Source organism: Pseudonaja textilis, chromosome 1 (assembly GCF_049901715.1).
Source record: "Pseudonaja textilis isolate UNSWEBS1 chromosome 1, rPseTex1.2, whole genome shotgun sequence".
NCBI classification, from domain to species: domain Eukaryota; kingdom Metazoa; phylum Chordata; class Lepidosauria; order Squamata; family Elapidae; genus Pseudonaja; species Pseudonaja textilis.
Genome location: NC_141990.1, coordinates 2,092,476 through 2,110,488, shown reverse-complemented (window position 1 = coordinate 2,110,488; position 18,013 = coordinate 2,092,476). Strand labels below are relative to the sequence as shown.

Below are 18,013 nucleotides of genomic sequence, written 5' to 3'. Positions count from 1 at the left end.
TATGACCGTTCCTGCCACCATTGTTAAGTGAATCACTGCAGTCATTCAGTGAGTCACACGGTTGTTAAGTGAATCTGGCTTCCCCCGTTGACTTTGCCCGTCAGATGGATGCAAAAGGGGATCGATCACGTGACTGCCCCCCCCGGACCCTGCAACCGTCATAAATATGAGTCAGTTGCCAAGCGGTCTGAATTTGGATCACATGAGGTCGTAAGTGTGAAAAACAGAGGTGAGACACTTTTTTTCCCCAGCGCTGTTCTAACTTCGAATGGTCACTAAACTGACTGGTTGTAAGTCGAGGATTGCCTGTAAGAGCGTGAAATTGACAAATATTCAGAGCAAGGATGTGAAATTGACACATCCCAAAGAGGAAGTGAAACTGGGAGAGGACCTCACCTGTTGACTCTGCGCCCTTCCTGGGACACTGGCAGCGTACCTGGTTTGCTGTTGGTTAACGCTTCCCAAATAGTCACCTGCAGGAAAGGGAGACAGGTAATTTGACTCCCTCAAAGTGCAACTTGAATATTTAAGAAGAGAATAATAGAATACAGAAGGAATAGAAGAGAAGAGAAAAGAGAATAGAATAGAAAATATGGGAATGGAAGAGGGGAGAGGAGAGGAAAGGAGAGGAGAGAAGAGAAGAGAAGAGAAGAGAAGAGAAGAGAAGAGAAGAATAGAATAGAGAAGAGAAATAGAATAGAGAAGAGAAGAGAAATAGAAGAGAATAGATAATAGAATAGAAGAATAGAATAGAAGAATAGAAGGGAATAGAAGGGAAGGGAAGGGAAAGGAAGGGAAGAGAAGAGAAATAGAAGAACAGAATAGAGAAAAGAAGAGAAATAGAATAGAATAGAAATAGAAGAGAAGAAAGAAGAGAAATAGAAAAGAATAGAGAAGAGAATAGAGAAGAGAATAGAAGAATATAATGGAATGGAATGGAATGGAAGAGAAGAGAAGAGAAGAGAAGAGAAGAGAAGAATAGAATAGAGAAGAGAAATAGAATAGAGAATAGAATAGAAGAATAGAATAGAAGAATAGAAGGGAATAGAAGGGAAGGGAATGGAAAGGAAGAGAAGAGAAATAGAAGAATAGAATAGAGAAAAGAAGAGAAATAGAATAGAATAGAAATAGAAGAGAAGAAAGAAGAGAAATAGAAAAGAATAGAGAAAAGAATAGAGAATAGAATAGAAGAATAGAATAGAATGGAAGGGAAGGGAAGAGAAGAGAAATAGAAGAATAGAATAGAGAAAAGAAGAGAAATAGAATAGAATAGAAATAGAAGAGAAGAAAGAAGAGAAATAGAAAAGAATAGAGAAGAGAATAGAAGAATAGAATAGAATGGAATGGAATGGGATGGGATGAGATAGGATAGGATAGGATAGGATAGGATAGGATAGGATAGGATAGGATAGAAGAATGGAATAGAAGAGAAGAGAAATAGAAGAGAGAAGAGAGAAAAAGAATAGAATAGAGAAGAGAAGAGAGGAATAGAATAGAATAGAAAGAATAGAATAGAATAGAATACAACACAATACAACACAATACAATACAACACAACACAATACAATACAATACAATACAATACAAATACTGGTCGCCAACCGGTGGGCTGGGGACCCACTGGTGGTCCGTCAGAACATTTTGCTGGTCCACAGAGAAATGTCCCCCCCCCCCCAAAGCACTTAATCCAGGCTGCGCGGGAACACAAGGCTGCGCCACCCACATGGCCCACCCCCCATTTTTGAGCCAGATCTCATCTAATCCTCAAGAAAATGAAAGGACACGTGGACGCGAATCCGTCTAACCTTTGCTCTTTGCCTCTGTTAAAGGAGTTTGCTTGTACTATTTTGCTAAGGACGGGAATTCATTCGGTGAGAGAATTGTATCCTTTTCTATCCGGTTTCTCGCCTCTGCAATTTGCCAGGCCCCTCCTTGGAGACTATTCCCAAGAGCATCCTGCTCCCTAGATAAGGGGAGGCCGCCTAGGAGCACAACCACACAAGGGATACTGTGTAAAATAACAACGTGTGGCTAGAGCCCAGAGGACCAAGACCGCTCCATGGGTAAGGAAGGGAAGACACTTCCCTTTATGTCTGATTGAATAAATAAACCAACCTTTATGTCTGATTGAATAAACTTTGTTTCTGTCAGCGTAAAATGTACATAATACCCTGAGCCACTCTCGCAAGGTGTGGCTGTTCCTTACATGCATTTTGCCTGTATGTTTTCAGACATAGTATTTGTCACGCCCCTGTTAGAATCTGACTCGGAGGGAAAGGAGGAACAGGGATTGGGAGTGTAGCTCCGGAGGTTGTGGAGGAAACTGGGGAAGGACAGAGGCCGGATGGGCATTGAGAGGAAGACCCAGGCCCATCCCCTCTCCATCCTAGGGCACGCAGGGAGGAGCGGATAAGGGAGAAATGTGAATGGTGTGGTCTACGGGGGAGGAAAGGGCCCTGATCCCCTTCATGGGCTGCAGTTGGGAGGACTGTTTAAAAGGACAAACTGCGCATGGGCCCAGTGCTGGAAGCAAAGCGTGAAATAATTCTAGTCTTTCAGTCCTTATCTGAGTTCTTACCTTCCCAGTGTGTGTATTTCGGTATCTGTGGACGTCTTCAAGCCCTGATCCTGCCTGGTCTCACTAATTGCTTCAGTGTGGTTTGTGTGGGTTGTTTTTTTTATTCATAATTTATATGCATTTTGAGTTTGAACAGCATTTTTTCCTTTTCACAACTGTTTGTGGGGGAGTTTTTTTTTTTTTTCCAGTCAATGATAATTAGACCTTGGAGGCCAAGTTGAAGGAATGAAAGGGACTTCACCTGTTTTTGTGACTTGGTTGCTTTTATATCCCACCCTGGGTCATCACAGGAATCACCCAGACTTTTTTTGCTTTGGCCAAAGAATTAAAAAAAAAAAAGCGGTTATTTTTGCCAGCCTTCTCTCGAGTCGCGCTCTTTGGCATCTCCGTGGCTCAGGGAAACTTCTGGGACCTTAGAGAATCACCCCGGATGCCTGTTTTGGTAGCTGCAGCACCCTATCAATGGGATGAGCTTCAATGCCATTTCTGGCCCCTTTCACCTTTGACCTTCCCACAGGTGCCCCGTTTCTCGGCCCCTCCAGGTCGGTTCTCCCCTACCTGGTCGTATTCGCTGCCTGCCTCTAACAAGCTCTGCTGAATGGCAAACTGCAGAAGGTCGTCTTCGTCCTCTCGCAATGGCTCTGGGTGCCTCCCGACGATGCTGTAGCCCTGGGGGGCTTCGAAGAGAGAGGGGTCCATCTCAAAGCAGCGGCAGGAGCCTGCGAGGAGAGAGTCCAACCGCTATCAGAATAACAGAGTTGGAAGGGACCTTGTAGGTCATCTAGTCCAACCCACCCACCCGCCCAAGCGGGAGACCCTACGCCATTTCTGACCGATGGCAGTCCAGTCTCTTCTTGGAAGCTTCCAGGGATGAAGCTCCCACAACTTCTGAAGGCAACTTCTGTGCCATGGGTGGATGGTTCTCACTGTCAGGAAGTTTCTCCTTATTTCCAGGTTGAATCCTGGGTCATTTTCCACCCATTATTCCTTGTCTGGCCTTCGGGTGCTTTGGAAAATAGCTTGACCCCCCTCTCTCCTCCCTGGGGCAGCCCCTCAAATATGCTCTCCTGTCTCCCCTGGTCCTTCTCTTCCCTAGACTAGGCAGGTCCAGTTCCTGCAACCGTTCATTGCATGTTTTAGTCTCCAGGCCTTTAATCATCTTAGTTGCTCTTCTCTGCACTTTTTCTAGAGTCTCAACATCTTGTTTGTAGTGACCAAAACTGGATGCGGGACTCTAGGTGTGGCCTTACTAAGGATAGGTAGGTAGGTAGGTAGATAGAGATAGATAGAGACAGACAGACAGACAGACAGACATGACAGATAGACAAGACTAGCCACGCCCAATTCCTGCAACCATTCATTTTATATCTTAGCCTCCAGTCCCCCTCTATAGATGGATAGACGGACAGACAGACACAGAGATGAAAGATAGATGATAGACAGATGGACGGACAGACAGACAGACTAGCCGGGCCCAGTTCCTGCAACCGTCCATCGTATGTTTTATCCTCCAGCCCCTTCATCATCCTGGTTGCTCTTCTCTACACTTCTACTCAACATCTTTTTTATAGTGTGCTGACCAAAACTGGATTCAGGACTCAAGGTGTGGCCTTACTAAGGCTTTATAGAGTGGTATTAGTCCCTCCCTTGATCTGGATTGTGTCCCTCTGTTAATGCAATTTAGGATTGCGTTGGCTTTTTTGGCTGCTGCTGCACAACATCGGCTCCTATTTAGCCTGGTTGTCCACTAAGACTCCGAGATCCCCCTCCCAGTTCCTGCTATTGAGCCTGGTTTCACCCAGTCTATTATATGTGTCCTTTGGGTTTTTCTTGCCTAAGTGTAGGACTTTCCTTTTCTCTACGTCAAATTTCATTTTGTTAGATAGGGCCCAGTGTTCTAGTCTGTCAAGATCCCTCTGGATCTTCAGCCTATTTTCTAGACTGTTGGCTATTCCCGCCATCCAAGAAGCTTCAAACTTTTCTTTTTAATTACAATCTGTCTTAAATCGCTACTGACTCCCAGGGACGTTATTGTCCTAATCACCAAATTCTCAAAGCTTCTGAAATCATTAATCAATATTTATTTTCCCATTTTTAAAATGGAAAGTAAATATCAGAAAGAACATTAAAAACAGCGAGCTTTATAAGCAAGAAAAAGTTATGGAAGAAAACATTAGATACTACTTGGAGGGAAACAGTCTGAAAACATTAGCGACTACTTGGAGGGAACAATCTCAGAAGAAAACAGAGAAGTACTTAATAAAGAAATAACATTAACAGAGATACAAAAGGCGATATGAAAACAAAAAAATAATAAAACACCACGCCCGGATGGTCTACCAGGCGAACTATACAAAAATTTATCTGAAATATTTGAGCCAATATTACTGGAACTATATAATGTGGCATTAACACAAACTAGACTTCTGAGGTCCTGGTCCGGGGCATACATCTCCTTTATTGCAAAAGATGGCACCGATCAACAACTAATTGCGAACTATAGGCCAAACTCGTTGCTAAATACGGATTATAAGATATTCATGACAATATTAGCAGAAAGAATGAAACCAATTTCGAGTGAGCTTATACATACACACCAGAATGGTTTCCTGCCAAATAGACAAATTAAAAACAATATTAGGACAGTGCTAAATTCGATTGAATACAACGAAGCTCACCCAGAAAAACAGGCAGATTTAAGTTTTTTAGATGCACAAAAAGCATTCGATAATCTCAATTGGAAATTCATGCTATATCAAATTAAAAAGCTGAACTTTGGCACTAATATGGAAAAAAAACATTACAAGAAATATACTCAAATCCAAAAGCAAGTGTATCATTAAATGGAGATCACACTGAAGATTTTGAAATTGCAAAAGGAGTGAGACCAGGCATGATAATATCGCCTCTGTTATTTATCTTGTCTTTAGAAGTGTTGCTAGCTGCAACCAGACAAAACCCAGAGATTCATGGAATTAAAATTAGTAATGAGGAATATAAAGTTCAGGCATTTGCCAATGATTTGGTATTTATAATGGAAGATCCCATGAATTCGGGACCAATATTGTTGCAACAAATAGAAAAATTTGGGGAAGTGGCAGGATTTAAAATAAATAAAAATAAAACTAAGATGATAGCCAAAAACTGTACAACAAAACAGAAAGTAGAATTAGAAAATATGGGACTGCAAATAGTAAAAAAGGTGAAATACCTGGGAATTTGGATTTCACCCAGATGTTCATCATTAAAAGAGGACAGTTATGTTCAGGTGACTCTGAATTCTTTACAATTTGGAACAATTGGTATAAATGGTTAACAAACAGAACCAAGAAGTGAGACAATAATGTTAATTGAAACAATCCTTAAGAATGTAAAATAAAATTTTATAAATTATATAAAGATATAAGATTAGAAATTATAGCTAAAGATATTATTTAGTAGTAGACAAATGCAATATAATGTATTATGATATTTAAACCGAAATCCTGTATAGATGCCAAGAACGTTGTTGATACCATGATGTTTTACGATGTAAAAATGAAAATTAATAAAAATATATTAAAAATAAAAATAAAAACATCTCGACATGATCTCAGCGCATGGCCAGCCTTCCAAGGGGTGTGTTTTGGGCAGGGTGACCGAGCCTTGCCTGCATCATTAATAAAAAATTAAAGAAATATTCCATAACTGTTGGGATTCATTGTTGGAATGTACTGTATTTCTATGCAACAGCTACAGTGGTATTCAGTCAGTAGATGGCAGTATTTATAAGTTTGGCTCTATGGTATACTCTATGCTCTTTTGTTCTAAGTAGGGGTTCCTGTTTCCTGGAACAGTTATATAGATGAGCAGTAAAACACATGGTGACTGTTCTCTTTGTTTGCTCTATGTGGTGCTTTATATAAACAGAATTTCTAACAGTAACCCTTTCCAAGGGGGCTCCCCCACCTAGTTGGTGAGCCCAGAAATACTAGGGGGAGTTGTTTATCAAAAAATTTCAGAGATGGTCTGCAATGGGGGCGCCACCCTTTTTTTCCACACATGTGTAACCCATGTGAAAAATTACAGTTAGTCTGCAACTTATAATCATTTATTTAGTGACCATTTAAAATTACAACAGCGCTGAAAAAAGTGACTCACGGCCGTTTTTCACACTTATGATTGTTGCAGCATCCCCCTGGTCACAAGTTCAAAATTTATTAGCAAGTGACTCATATTTATGATGGTCACAGTGTCTCGGGGTCATGTGATTCCCCTTTTGCGACCTTGTGACAAGCTAAGTCCATGGGGAAAGCCAGGTTCACTTAAACAACCGTGTTATGAACTTAAAGAGCCACAGTGATTCGCTTAACGACTGTGGCAAGAAATGTCTTAACCTGGGGTCAAACTCACTAACAACTGTCTCGCTTAGCCATGGAAATTCTGGGCTCAGTCATGGTCATAAGTCGAGGACTGCCTGTAGCAAGCATCTAAATGCATACAGTCCAGAGTCACTGTCATGCCCCTGTTGGAATCTGATTCCGACGGAGAGATGAAACAGCTGACAGGGCGTGGGAGTGTGGCTTTGGTGGCTGTGGAGGAAACGGGGGAAGGGCACAGTCCGGCTGGGCCTTCAGAGGAAGACCCAGGCCCACCCCCTCTTCATCCTAGGGCACGCAGAGAGGAATGGATAAGGGAGCAATGTGGGTTACGGGGGAGGAAAGGGCCCTGATCCCCTTCATGGGCTGCAGCTGGGAAAACAGGATTTAAAAAGGGTGTTTTGTGCACAGCACCTTGCTGGTTTGTCAAGTCTTATCTTGTCAAGTTCTGGCATCCCCACAACTGTGTGTTTCGTTATATTTTGGAAGTCTGCAGTTCCTTATCCTGCCCTGTCCAGTTAATTGCTGCAGCGTGGTTTGTGTTGGTTTTTTATTTAGAATTTATATGTACTTTGGGTTCGGACGGAATTTCTTCCCTTTTAAAAAACTGTTCTTGGGAGAGTTTTTTTTCTCCAGCTGAGGATAACTGGACATTGAGGGCCAAGTTGGAGGAATTAAAGGGTCATTACCTGCTTTTGTGACTTGGTTGCTTTTGTGCCACGCCCTTTTGGGTCGTCGCAGTCCCTTTGGACAGGTGAGATGGGCAGCGGATCAATTTAATAAATATATCAAATGCCGGTGATGCCATCTTGACTTGCGGTGACAGCTGTCCGAATCCACACCTGGTTTTGCAGGGCATTTCCCGACCAGTGGTGGGATTCTACCCGTTTCCCTACTGGTTCGGCGATCGTGCGCTTCGCGCATGGCGTGTGCATCTAATATGTGAGTGCGCGGCTTCCCAAACACCAGCTGAGACTCTGCCGCGGCCATCAGCCGTGAGGATAAAGAACAGAAAAGCACAGGATTGGCTCTTCTTTCCCCGCTCAGCTGATCGTTGGAGGCCTTTTTTTTAACTACCGGTTTGGGGGAACCGGGCCAAACCGGGTAGCATTTCACCACTGCTCCCCACCCACCCATCCCTTTGCCTCGTGTGTCTGTCCCACCCCCCCCTCCCCACTTACCGAGGGAGCTTGAGCTGCTAATGCTGGACCGGTCACTCCCGGGCGAGGGGGCATCGCTGCCGGGGCTGCCCGTAGTGCGGAGGGAGACCACCGGCTCGTCGCAGCCGTTCAGGTTGCCAAAGGTGATGCGGGCATTGAGGATGTGGAAGATGGGGATTTCTGGAGGCGAGAGCGAAGGAAGTATGTGTTTGTGTGTACGTGTGTGTGTGTCTCAGTCCTGCTGCCTCCTTCAGCACAGGTAGAGAAGGAAGGTCACTTTAGGAAGAAAGACCCTCAGCACCTGAAGCACACCTGGTCGCTTCCACTAGCCTCTCGGCTGGGTATCTTGCACTACAACTCGCATCTTCCACCATCGATGTAAAACAGAACAGCTCTCTCTCTCTCTCTCTCTCTCTCTCCATCCCACCTCTCCTCTCTCTCCCCTCTTCCTCCCTCCTCTCTCTTCCCTCTCTTCTTCTCTTTCTCTCTCAATCCCTCCCTATCTTCCTCCTTCCCTCGCTCTCACTCTCTTCTTGTCTTTTCCTTTCTCCCCCTCTCTCTTCCTCCTCTTTCTCTCTCTCTCTCCCTATCTTCCTTCTTCTCTTTCTCCCTATCTTCCTCTCTCTCTCTCCCTATCTTTCTCCATCTCTTCCTTCTTCCTCCCCCTCTTCCTCCCCCTCTTCCTATCTTCCTCCCTCCCTTCCTCTCTCCCCTCTCTCTCCCATTTCACCATCTCTTCCTATCTCTCCTCCCTCACTCTCTCCCTATCTTCCATCTTCCTCTCCTCCCCCTCTTCCTCCCTCTCTCTCTCTTCCTATCTTCCTCCTCTCTCTCTTCCTATCTTCCTCCTCTTTTCCTCCCCCTCCTCTCTCTTTCACCATCTCTTCCTATCCCTCCCTCTCCTCCTCTCTCTCTGTCTTCCTCCCCTTCTCTTCCATCTCTTCCTCCCTCTCTCCTCCTCTCTTCCTCTCTTCCTCCTCCTCTCTTCCTCCCTCTCTCCCTCTTCCTCTCCTTCTTCTCTTCCTCCTTTCTCCCATCTCTTCCTCCTCCCCCTCTCTCTTTCCTCCCCCCCCCTCTCTCCATCTCTTCCCTTCCTCCCCTCTTCCTCCCTCTCTTCCTATCTTCCTCCTCCTCTCTCTTCCTATCTTCCAGCCCTCTCTCTCTCTCTCACACACACACACACACCCTGGGGTTTGTACAATGAATGGATCTGTAACATCTGGGTCGACATCTCCAGAAAACCCACCAAAGCTTTTAACCCACTGCATTTCCCCCCGCTCCGTGTTTCTCAAAGTCAGCCATTTGAAAAGGGGTGAACTTCAACTCCCAGAATTCCCTAGACGGCCTGGTTTAAGATGCGAGGACATCAACGCCCAGAATTCCCGTACAAGAGACAACTTGGCACCCAGCCCCGGGTCATCGTTGCGCGGTCTGATTGCTTTCGATGGGTCGAAGAGCTAAAATAAGATCGCTCTCTTACAATCCCTCTCTCTCCAATCTCTCCGCTCTGTTTTTAACTTCTGCCTGACCAGCGGTGGTAATTCAGCCGGTTCGCACCGGATCGGACGAACCGGTAGCGAGAATTTGGCGCGGGTTGCCAAACAGGTAGTAAGTTCTGCCTGGCCACGCCCCCTGATCCAGTCTCCCTCCCACCCGATACTCGCTCACCCTACCCACCTGACGTTCGCCTAAGGTATTTTATTTCTTTTTTTCACCTCCTGACAATCAACTGTACAACATTCAGCCGGCTCGCACGGATCGGACGAACCGGTAGCGAGAATTTGGCGCGGGTTGCCAAACAGGTAGTAAGTTCTGCCTGGCCACGCCCCCTGATCCAGTCTCCCTCCCACCCGATACTCGCTCACCCTACCCACCTGACGTTCGCCTAAGGTATTTTATTTCTTTTTTTTTCACCTCCTGACAATCAACTGTACAACATTCAGCCGGTTCGCACCGGATCGGACGAACCGGTAGCGAGAATTTGGCGCGGGTTGCCAAACAGGTAGTAAGTTCTGCCTGGCCACGCCCCCTGACCCAGTCGCCCTCCCACCTGATACTTGCTCACCCTGCCCACCTGACATTCGCCTAAGGTATTTTATTTCTTTTTTTTTCACCTCCTGACAATCAGCTGTACAACATTCAGCCGGTTCGCACCGGATCGGACGAACCGGTAGCGAGAATCTGCCAGGATTCCCTTGGCTGAACTCGAGGAAGGCAAAATAATGGCTCAGCCACCCCTCTCCATTTTTTGCTTTCCTGACCGTCACAGGAGCCGTAGGGGAGCAAAAAAGACCCCCCACTCCCAGAGGCTCCTCTAAGGCCCAGAAGCCCCCCCGCCCCCCCAAAAACGGGGCTGCAAAACAGCAAAAAAAAGCCACGCCCACCAAACCACGCCCACAGAACGGGTAATAAAAACAAGTTATGAATCCCACCCCCGCGCCCGACCCTTTCGTTACCGTTGTGGTGGCATTGACCTCCTCACCAATCTTGACGGGGAAGCCGGGCGGCAGGCGGAGCGTGATGAAATCCCGGAGTTTGGCAAAGAGGGCGTTGCTGACCGCCATGAGGTCGATGATGGGGGCCACCTGCTCGCCCAGGGACAAGGGATGGTCTTCGCACAACCACAACTTGGCTTTGAACCTGGGGAGAGGAGGAAGGGAGGAGGAGGAGGAGGGGAGGAGGAAGAGGAGGTGAGGAAGGCCAACCCTTGCTTGTCCAGCCCTACCCCCCCACCAAAAAAACCCACAGTCCAACCATCGCCCTGGCTCCGCTCTCACTTTTGCGTCTTGGTGGTGAGTTCGATGGGTCGCCCCATATCCCGGGTGCCCAGCTCAAAATGGGGGTTGAAGTATTCCTCGGGCGTGATGGCGGTGGGGTTCGCGTGGCTCAGCGTCTGCGTAATGAGAGCCTGCAGAGGGTCGGAGAGAAGAATGGGGGGGGGGGAGGGTGACGTGAGGGAGGGCTGTCCCACCACAGGGGAAGCACCTCCCACTTTCCCTGGGGAAACTGAGGCCAGGTGGCCGCTTTCCCAAGAATCACAGGATTAGAATTAAAAAGCTTAGAATGAAAATAGAAGTAAGAATAGGAATAGAAATAGAATTAGAAATAGAATTAGAATAGAATATATATGTATGTATGTATGTATGTATGTATGTATGTATGTTTTCTTAAGTTTTCGTGGGTACCTACATGTATGGCATTCAGCTTTCTTCGGGTATTTTCCCACGTCATTGTAGTTGTGCTTTTAAAGTTGTAAAGTTGTAAAGTTCTGCAGAAGCCTGATGATGGCAAATGAGATTCTGCTGAAAGGTTGCTACAACTTTAAAAGCACAACTACAATGACGTGGGAAAATACCCGAAGAAAGCTGAATGCCATACACACACACACACACACACACATATATAAAAGAGAAATACCATTCACACATCATCACAAAATTGTATCGTATTTTGTGTGTGTGTGTGTGTGCATATAGATATATAAAAGCGAAATACCACTTACACATCATCACAAAATTGTATCGTATTGTTTGTGTGTGTGTGTGTGTGTGTGTGTGTGTATAGATATATAAAAACAAAATACCATTCACGCATCATCACAAAATTGTATCGTATTTTGTGTGTGTGTGCATATAGATATATAAAAGCGAAACACCACTTACACATCATCACAAAATTGTATCGTATTTTGTTTGTGTGTGTGTGTGTGTGTATAGATATATAAAAACAAAATACGACTCACACATCATCACAAAATTGTATTGTATTTTGTGTGTGTGTGTGTGTGTATACACACACACACACACACACACACAAATATACCTATAAAAGCGAAATTACCACTCATGCATCATCACAAAATCTCCAGAACCGTAAAGTCTACAAACTTGGAAATTTAGCATGTTGGTTCCTCTTGGCTTCTAGGGGTTCCCTTAGAAAGGATTTTTCCAAATGACCCTCAGAGCATTTAGAGTATTTCCTATATTATTATTATTATTATTATTATTATTATTATTATTATTATTATTATTATTATTATTATTAACACGCTCTGATGCTAAGGAGTTCTACTCCCCCTCCCCACCTGAAAAAAAAGAAATCTCTTCCAAAGGCAAAACACAAGCAGAGGAGTTTCACTTTCACAGCACCAAGCCGCTTTAGTCCAGAGCAGTTGAGCTAAGCCACGCCCAGGCTCCTTGCTCACACAGCAAATACTGTTTCAGTTTCCAAACAGCCCTCAACTCTCTCTCACACACTGACAAGACGCTAGCCAGATGAATACCCATGGATGCTGGTAGGCAGAGGCAGAATCCCCCCCCCACCTTATTTTCCTCCCCAGAAACTAAGCCCGACCACGTAGTTTCATAGCAAAGCACGGGCATCCAGCTAGGAATAGAATAGAATAGAATAGAATAGAATAGAATAGAATAGAATAGAATAGAATAGAATAGAATAGAAGGAAGGAGAATAGAATAGAACAGAATAGAATAGAATAGAATAGATAAAGGAAAGAATAGAATAGAATAGAATAGAATAGAATAGAATAGAATAGAATAGAATAGAATAGAATAGAATAGAATAGAATAGAAATATGGAACAGAATGGAACAAAACAGAACAGAATAGAATACAGCAGAAAAAGAGGATAGAAGGGTTCTTGGATGTCTTCTAATCCAGCCCCCTTCTCCTAAGAGATCATCTAGTCCAACCCCTTACTTGCTTCAGGATTCATATGTGGGAATCCTCGACTCACGTCCACAATTGAGGTCAAACTTTCCACTGCAAAGCAAGGCAGTCGGGAGGTGTGTTTTGCTCTTTTTCTGGCCAGGGTTGTTAAGTGAGTCACAGCAGTTGTTCAGTGAATCATGCTGTCGTTAAGCGAATATGACTGCCCCCCCCCCATTGACTTCACTTGTTAGAAGGCAGCTGGAAAAGTCCCATGGGGATCACATGTGACCCCAGGACAGTGCAAATGCCATAAATAGAGATAGACCTTGACTTACAACACTTCATTCAGTGACCGTTCGAAGCTACAACGGCACTCGAAAAAAGTGATTTGGTTTCACGCTTACGACCGTTGCCCCCGTTGCCATCGTCAAAACAATTTACATTGAGATGCTTGACAAATGACTCACACTTGCGTTCGTCACAGTGTCCTGGACTCCCGCGATCTCCTTCGGCGACCCCCCCTGACGAGCCAAGTCACCGGGAGAAAACCCGATTCACTTAATGTCCGAGTTGCTCATTTAAGAGCCGCAGTGATTCCCTTCACCAACGAGGCAGGGACAGTTGTAAAACGGGGCAAACCGCACTGAACAAACGCCTCACCTCTTAGCAACGTAAACTTTTGGGCTCCCTTGCGGTCGTACGCCGAGGACTCCCAGTACGCGCCAGTTGGCAAGTGCCTGAAATCTTGAATCATATGTCATAAGCGTGAAGACAGACTGCAAGTGGCTTTTTTACAGCCCTGTCATAGTTTCAAACCATCATGAAACGAATGGCCGTAAGTCAAGGCCTGCCTGTACTTCAAAACTACCGGCAAATGTCAGGATTCCGGCAGCGACCCCCGTTTCAATCCTGAGTCTCGAGACAAACTTCCAAAACTTCAAAAGGATTTATTTGGGAATTAACACGCCGGCATTGCCTGGGTGTAGCCAACTCTTGAGGCACATCATTCACTGTCACCCTTGACCCTGGTTTCCCCCCGCACCCCTCCGCGTGTATCGTAATTCATATTCTCCAATGGGACACCTCCACAGCTATTCTGACTGAGGCTTCGTCAAACGGAATTCATATCAAACTTGTTTTCAAAGCAAAAACCTTTTATTGCAACGCTGGGAATTACTTTCATTCCCATCCAGAACTAATTATAAACTAATTCCCCAAGATAAGCACACACCTTTTCAGGGCTATGGAACGCTGCCAAAAAAAACCCAGAAGTATCCGATTAATTATAACAGAAACCAACCGAAGGACCAGGAAAAAAAAAACCAACCGGAGTACACAGAGCTTCGAGGATTAATCCAAACCAAGCGAACGACTTTTCTTCCTGCAAAGGTTTCTTGACCTTTGTCTGTCCTTTATACCTTAGGGGAGAGGCAATCAACTCCCAGCCTTACTCCCGAGTCGCCTCTTTTGTCTCAGCTGCTCTCGCTTTCTAACAGCTCTGTGCATACGCTCACTGGAAACAGGCTCCCCACAGTCCTCTTCCTCGCTGCTGCCAGGCTCCAGAGGCAGCACCCCACTCCCAGATGGTCCCATCCCTGCATCGGACACAGGACTCTAATCCAAGTCCTCTCCAGACTCCCGGATTGGCCGCCGTTCTTCCCCACTGTCCGATTCCGCCGCCATTTGTACCGGCTGCCGGTGAACCGCAACAATAGCCAAGACTGCATCAATCATTCTCACCAGTTAAGAAAGTTTGCTTGGCAGAAACTTCAGGCACCTGGTTACTCTCTTTGAAAAAAAAGAACATTTATGGAATGCACGTTCGATTTCCAAGCGGCCGCACTGCTCTTTCAAACTCCCTTTTCCCCGCTCCCTTTCTTTTGGCAACCATAGAAATATTTTAGGAGTTGACACAGGAAGCAGAACACTGGTGACCTTTGACACACACATACACACCCCCCCAAAAACCCACCAGCTCGATGGTCTCCCAGTTACTCACCCCGTTGTTGGGACCCACGTGTTGTTCGGCGATGCCCAGGAACGACTGCAGTGGGGTTTTGCCACCTGCAAGAGACGAAAGCTGTAAAAATGGGAGGGGGATTTTGAATTTGTGGGGGCGCGTGTGGGACACAACAGAGTGGCATGATGGCCTAGAGGTGGCCATCTCGTCTCCCAAACAAGAGGCTGTGAGTTCGATCCTAGGTCTCTGGGTACAATGAGAATACATCTGCTGACCAAAACTCCGTACTGGCAACAGGAAAGGCATCCAGCCAGTAAGTACGCAAAACTCCATTTAATTGCCCAGTCTCCACCCCGCAAGGGATTGATGAGGATGAAGGGACATGGTGGCTCAGTGGCTAAGACACTGAGCTTGTCAATCAGAAAGGTCAGCAGGTCGGTGGTTCAAATCCCTAGCGCTATGTAACGGAGTAAGCTCCTCTGATTGGTCCCAGCTTCTGCCAATCTAGCATTTCGAAAGGATGTAAAAAGGCAAGCAGAAAAATAGGGACCCCTTTGGTGGGAAGTATCTATCTATCTCTATTTATTATCTATCTTTCTATATCTACCTACCTACCTATCTATGGTATCTATCTCTATTTATCATCTATCTATCTATCTATCTATCTATCTATCTATCTATCTCTAGTTTTATCATCTATCTCTTTCTCTATCTCTATCTATCAATCATATCTATCTATCTATCTATGGTATCTATCTCTATCATCCATCTATCTATCTATCTATCTATCTATCTATCTATCTATCTATCTATCTATCTTTTTCTCTATCATCTATCTATCTATCTATGGTATCTATCTCTATCATCTATCTATCTATCTATCTATCTATCTATCTATCTATCTATCTATCTATCTCTCTATCATCTATCTATCTATGGTATCTATCTATCTATCTCTATCTATCTATCTATCTATCTATCTATCTATCTATCTATCTATCTATCTATCATCTCTTTCTGTTTGTCTATCTGTCTATCTATCTATCTATCTATCTATCTATCTATCTATCTATCTATCTATCTATCTAATCTCTATCATCTATCTATCTATCTCTTTCTCTATCTCTATCTATCATATCTATCTGTCTATCTATCTATCTATCATCTATCTAATTATAGTTATTAAATAATTAAACCAATATTAAAAACAGGAGGCGCGATTGCAGCTCCCTTGTAAGTCACAAACTGAAACGGCAGAATAATTCAGCCAGCGAAAATCCAGCTTCCTTGTCGAGAGCAAAGTGAGCCTCACCTTTAGTTTTCCCTTTGTGCTGTTCCGAAAGGTGTTCGGTCCGCGTCCGGGTGATGAGTTCTACGTTGGAAGCGCCATAAACCTGTTGACCGAAGGGAGGCCTTTGTATGTTTCTGCCACGTCCCTCCCCCGAGGCACCTTCCTGCCCCATCAGCGTTTCAAGCTTCTAGTCCTCAGTCTCACGAAGACTCACCTTGGCTTCGTACCCGTTCACCACCTCCGTCTTTTCACTCCTCCAGCCTAGAATACCCGTCTTGTTCCTGGGAGAGAGAGAGAGAGAGAGAGAGAAGGGATCATTAGGAGAATTAGTTACTCCTCGACTTATGACCTGTTCTGACCAAGGCTTCCTGAGACAGTAACCATCACACGCTGTTCCCAAAACCCATTTTTAAAAAATTATTTCAACGGCTGTGAATTATAGGCATTCCCAGCCCATAATGAGTCCCAAACAGTTTGTAAATAGTCCCACGGAAGTCTGCCACATTCCTTCAGGATAAGGCCGATCAGCACCCACCTTTATCTCCCTTGAAATGCTGCCAAGGACTAAATTGCCTATTAGTTATACGAGGCCAAAATGGGGCACGAAGTCAATACAGAGCTTCAAATGACCAGAAGGAACAAAGTTGCTTCCTGCAAAGGCTCCTGTCCCTTTGCTCCTCCTTTATGACTTATGGGAGGGGCCAATCACCTCCAAGCCTTACTCCCGAATCGTCCTTTTTGTCGTAATTGTTCCTGCCTTCTGGCAGCTCCGTGCATGCACGCGCTGGGAACAGGCTCCCGCTGTTCCTCTGCCTCGCTGATATCTGATTCTGGAGGCTCCAGAATCGGCACGTAACTCCCTGATGGCCCTGGCTCCATCTCTGCGTCGGACGCAGGACCCTCGTCCGAGCCCTCCCCAGACTCCAGGACTGGGCCATGTCCCTCCCCACTGTCCGACTCTGCTGCGGGCCACAACACGACCACTTGTTTAGTGACCGTTCCAAGTTACAACTAGCCCGGAAGAAAGTGATTGAGGATCAGTGGCACATTGGCGGCCATGGAGGCATTCCTCCCCCCCGGCCCCCCCCACGTGGTCATGTGATCAAAATTCAGAGGCCTGGCAACTGACTTGTATTTATGGGGGTTGCACTGTCCCCATTTGTAAAAACTTCCCGGGCAGCTTCCAGCAAACAAAGTCAAAGGGGAAGGGGGGGAGCCAGATTTCTTTAATGACTGCAGGACTCACTTAACAACGGTGACAAAAAAAGGATGTAAAATGGGGCAAATCATTTAACAATTAACAATTCGTCAATGCTGGGTGCTTGTAGAGAGGAAGAGGAGGAGGAGGGGAGGAAGAGGAGGGGAGAGAGAAGAAGAAGAGGAGGGGAGGAAGAGGAGCAAGAGGGGAGGAAGAGGAGGAGCAAGAGGGGGAGGAAGAGGAGGAGGGAGGAAGAAGAGGAGGGGAGGAAGAGGAGGAGGAGGGGAGGAAGAGGAGGAAGAGGAGGGGAGGAAGAGGAAGAAGAGGAGGGGAGGAAGAGGAAGAAGAGGGGAAGGAAGAGGAGGAGGAAGAGAAGGAGGGGAGGAAGAGGAGGAGGGGAGGAAGAGGAGCAAGAGGGGAGGAAGAGGAGGAGGAAGAGAGGAGGAGGAAAGGAAGAGGAGGAGAAAGAGGAAGAAGAGGAGGGGAGGAAGAGGAAGAGGAGGAGGAAGGAAGAAATGGGACAAATCATTTAACAATTAACAATTCATCAATGCTAGGTGCTTGTAGAGAGGAAGAGGAGGAGGACAAGGAGGAGGGAGGAAGAGGAGGAGGGGAGGAAGAGGAGGAGGGGAGGAAGAGGAGCAAGAGTGGGAGGAAGAGGAGGAAGAGGAGGAGCAAGAGGAGGAAGAGGAGGAGCAAGAGGAGGGAGAGGAGGGGAGGAGGAGGGGAGGGGAGGAAGAGGAGGAAGGAAGGAGGAGGAGGAAGAGGAGGAGGAAGGAAGAGGAGGAGGAAGGAAGAGGA

General features: G+C 45.7%; 1 protein-coding gene across 1 annotated transcript in view; it reads right to left on the bottom strand.

Moving 5' to 3' along the window:
• The window catches only part of ANKRD13B (ankyrin repeat domain 13B), a 62,746-nt gene that overhangs the window by 1,784 nt on the left and 42,949 nt on the right, over positions 1-18,013 (bottom strand). Inside the window, exons 6-13 of the mRNA XM_087922932.1 lie at positions 16,229-16,295; positions 16,036-16,117; positions 14,763-14,827; positions 10,874-11,004; positions 10,579-10,736; positions 8,118-8,276; positions 3,137-3,297; positions 397-473 (exon numbers count right to left, since the gene is read on the bottom strand). Of these exons, the coding sequence (XP_087779058.1) occupies positions 397-473; positions 3,137-3,297; positions 8,118-8,276; positions 10,579-10,736; positions 10,874-11,004; positions 14,763-14,827; positions 16,036-16,117; positions 16,229-16,295 (900 nt within the window). The remainder of the gene's footprint in view (positions 1-396; positions 474-3,136; positions 3,298-8,117; positions 8,277-10,578; positions 10,737-10,873; positions 11,005-14,762; positions 14,828-16,035; positions 16,118-16,228; positions 16,296-18,013) is intronic.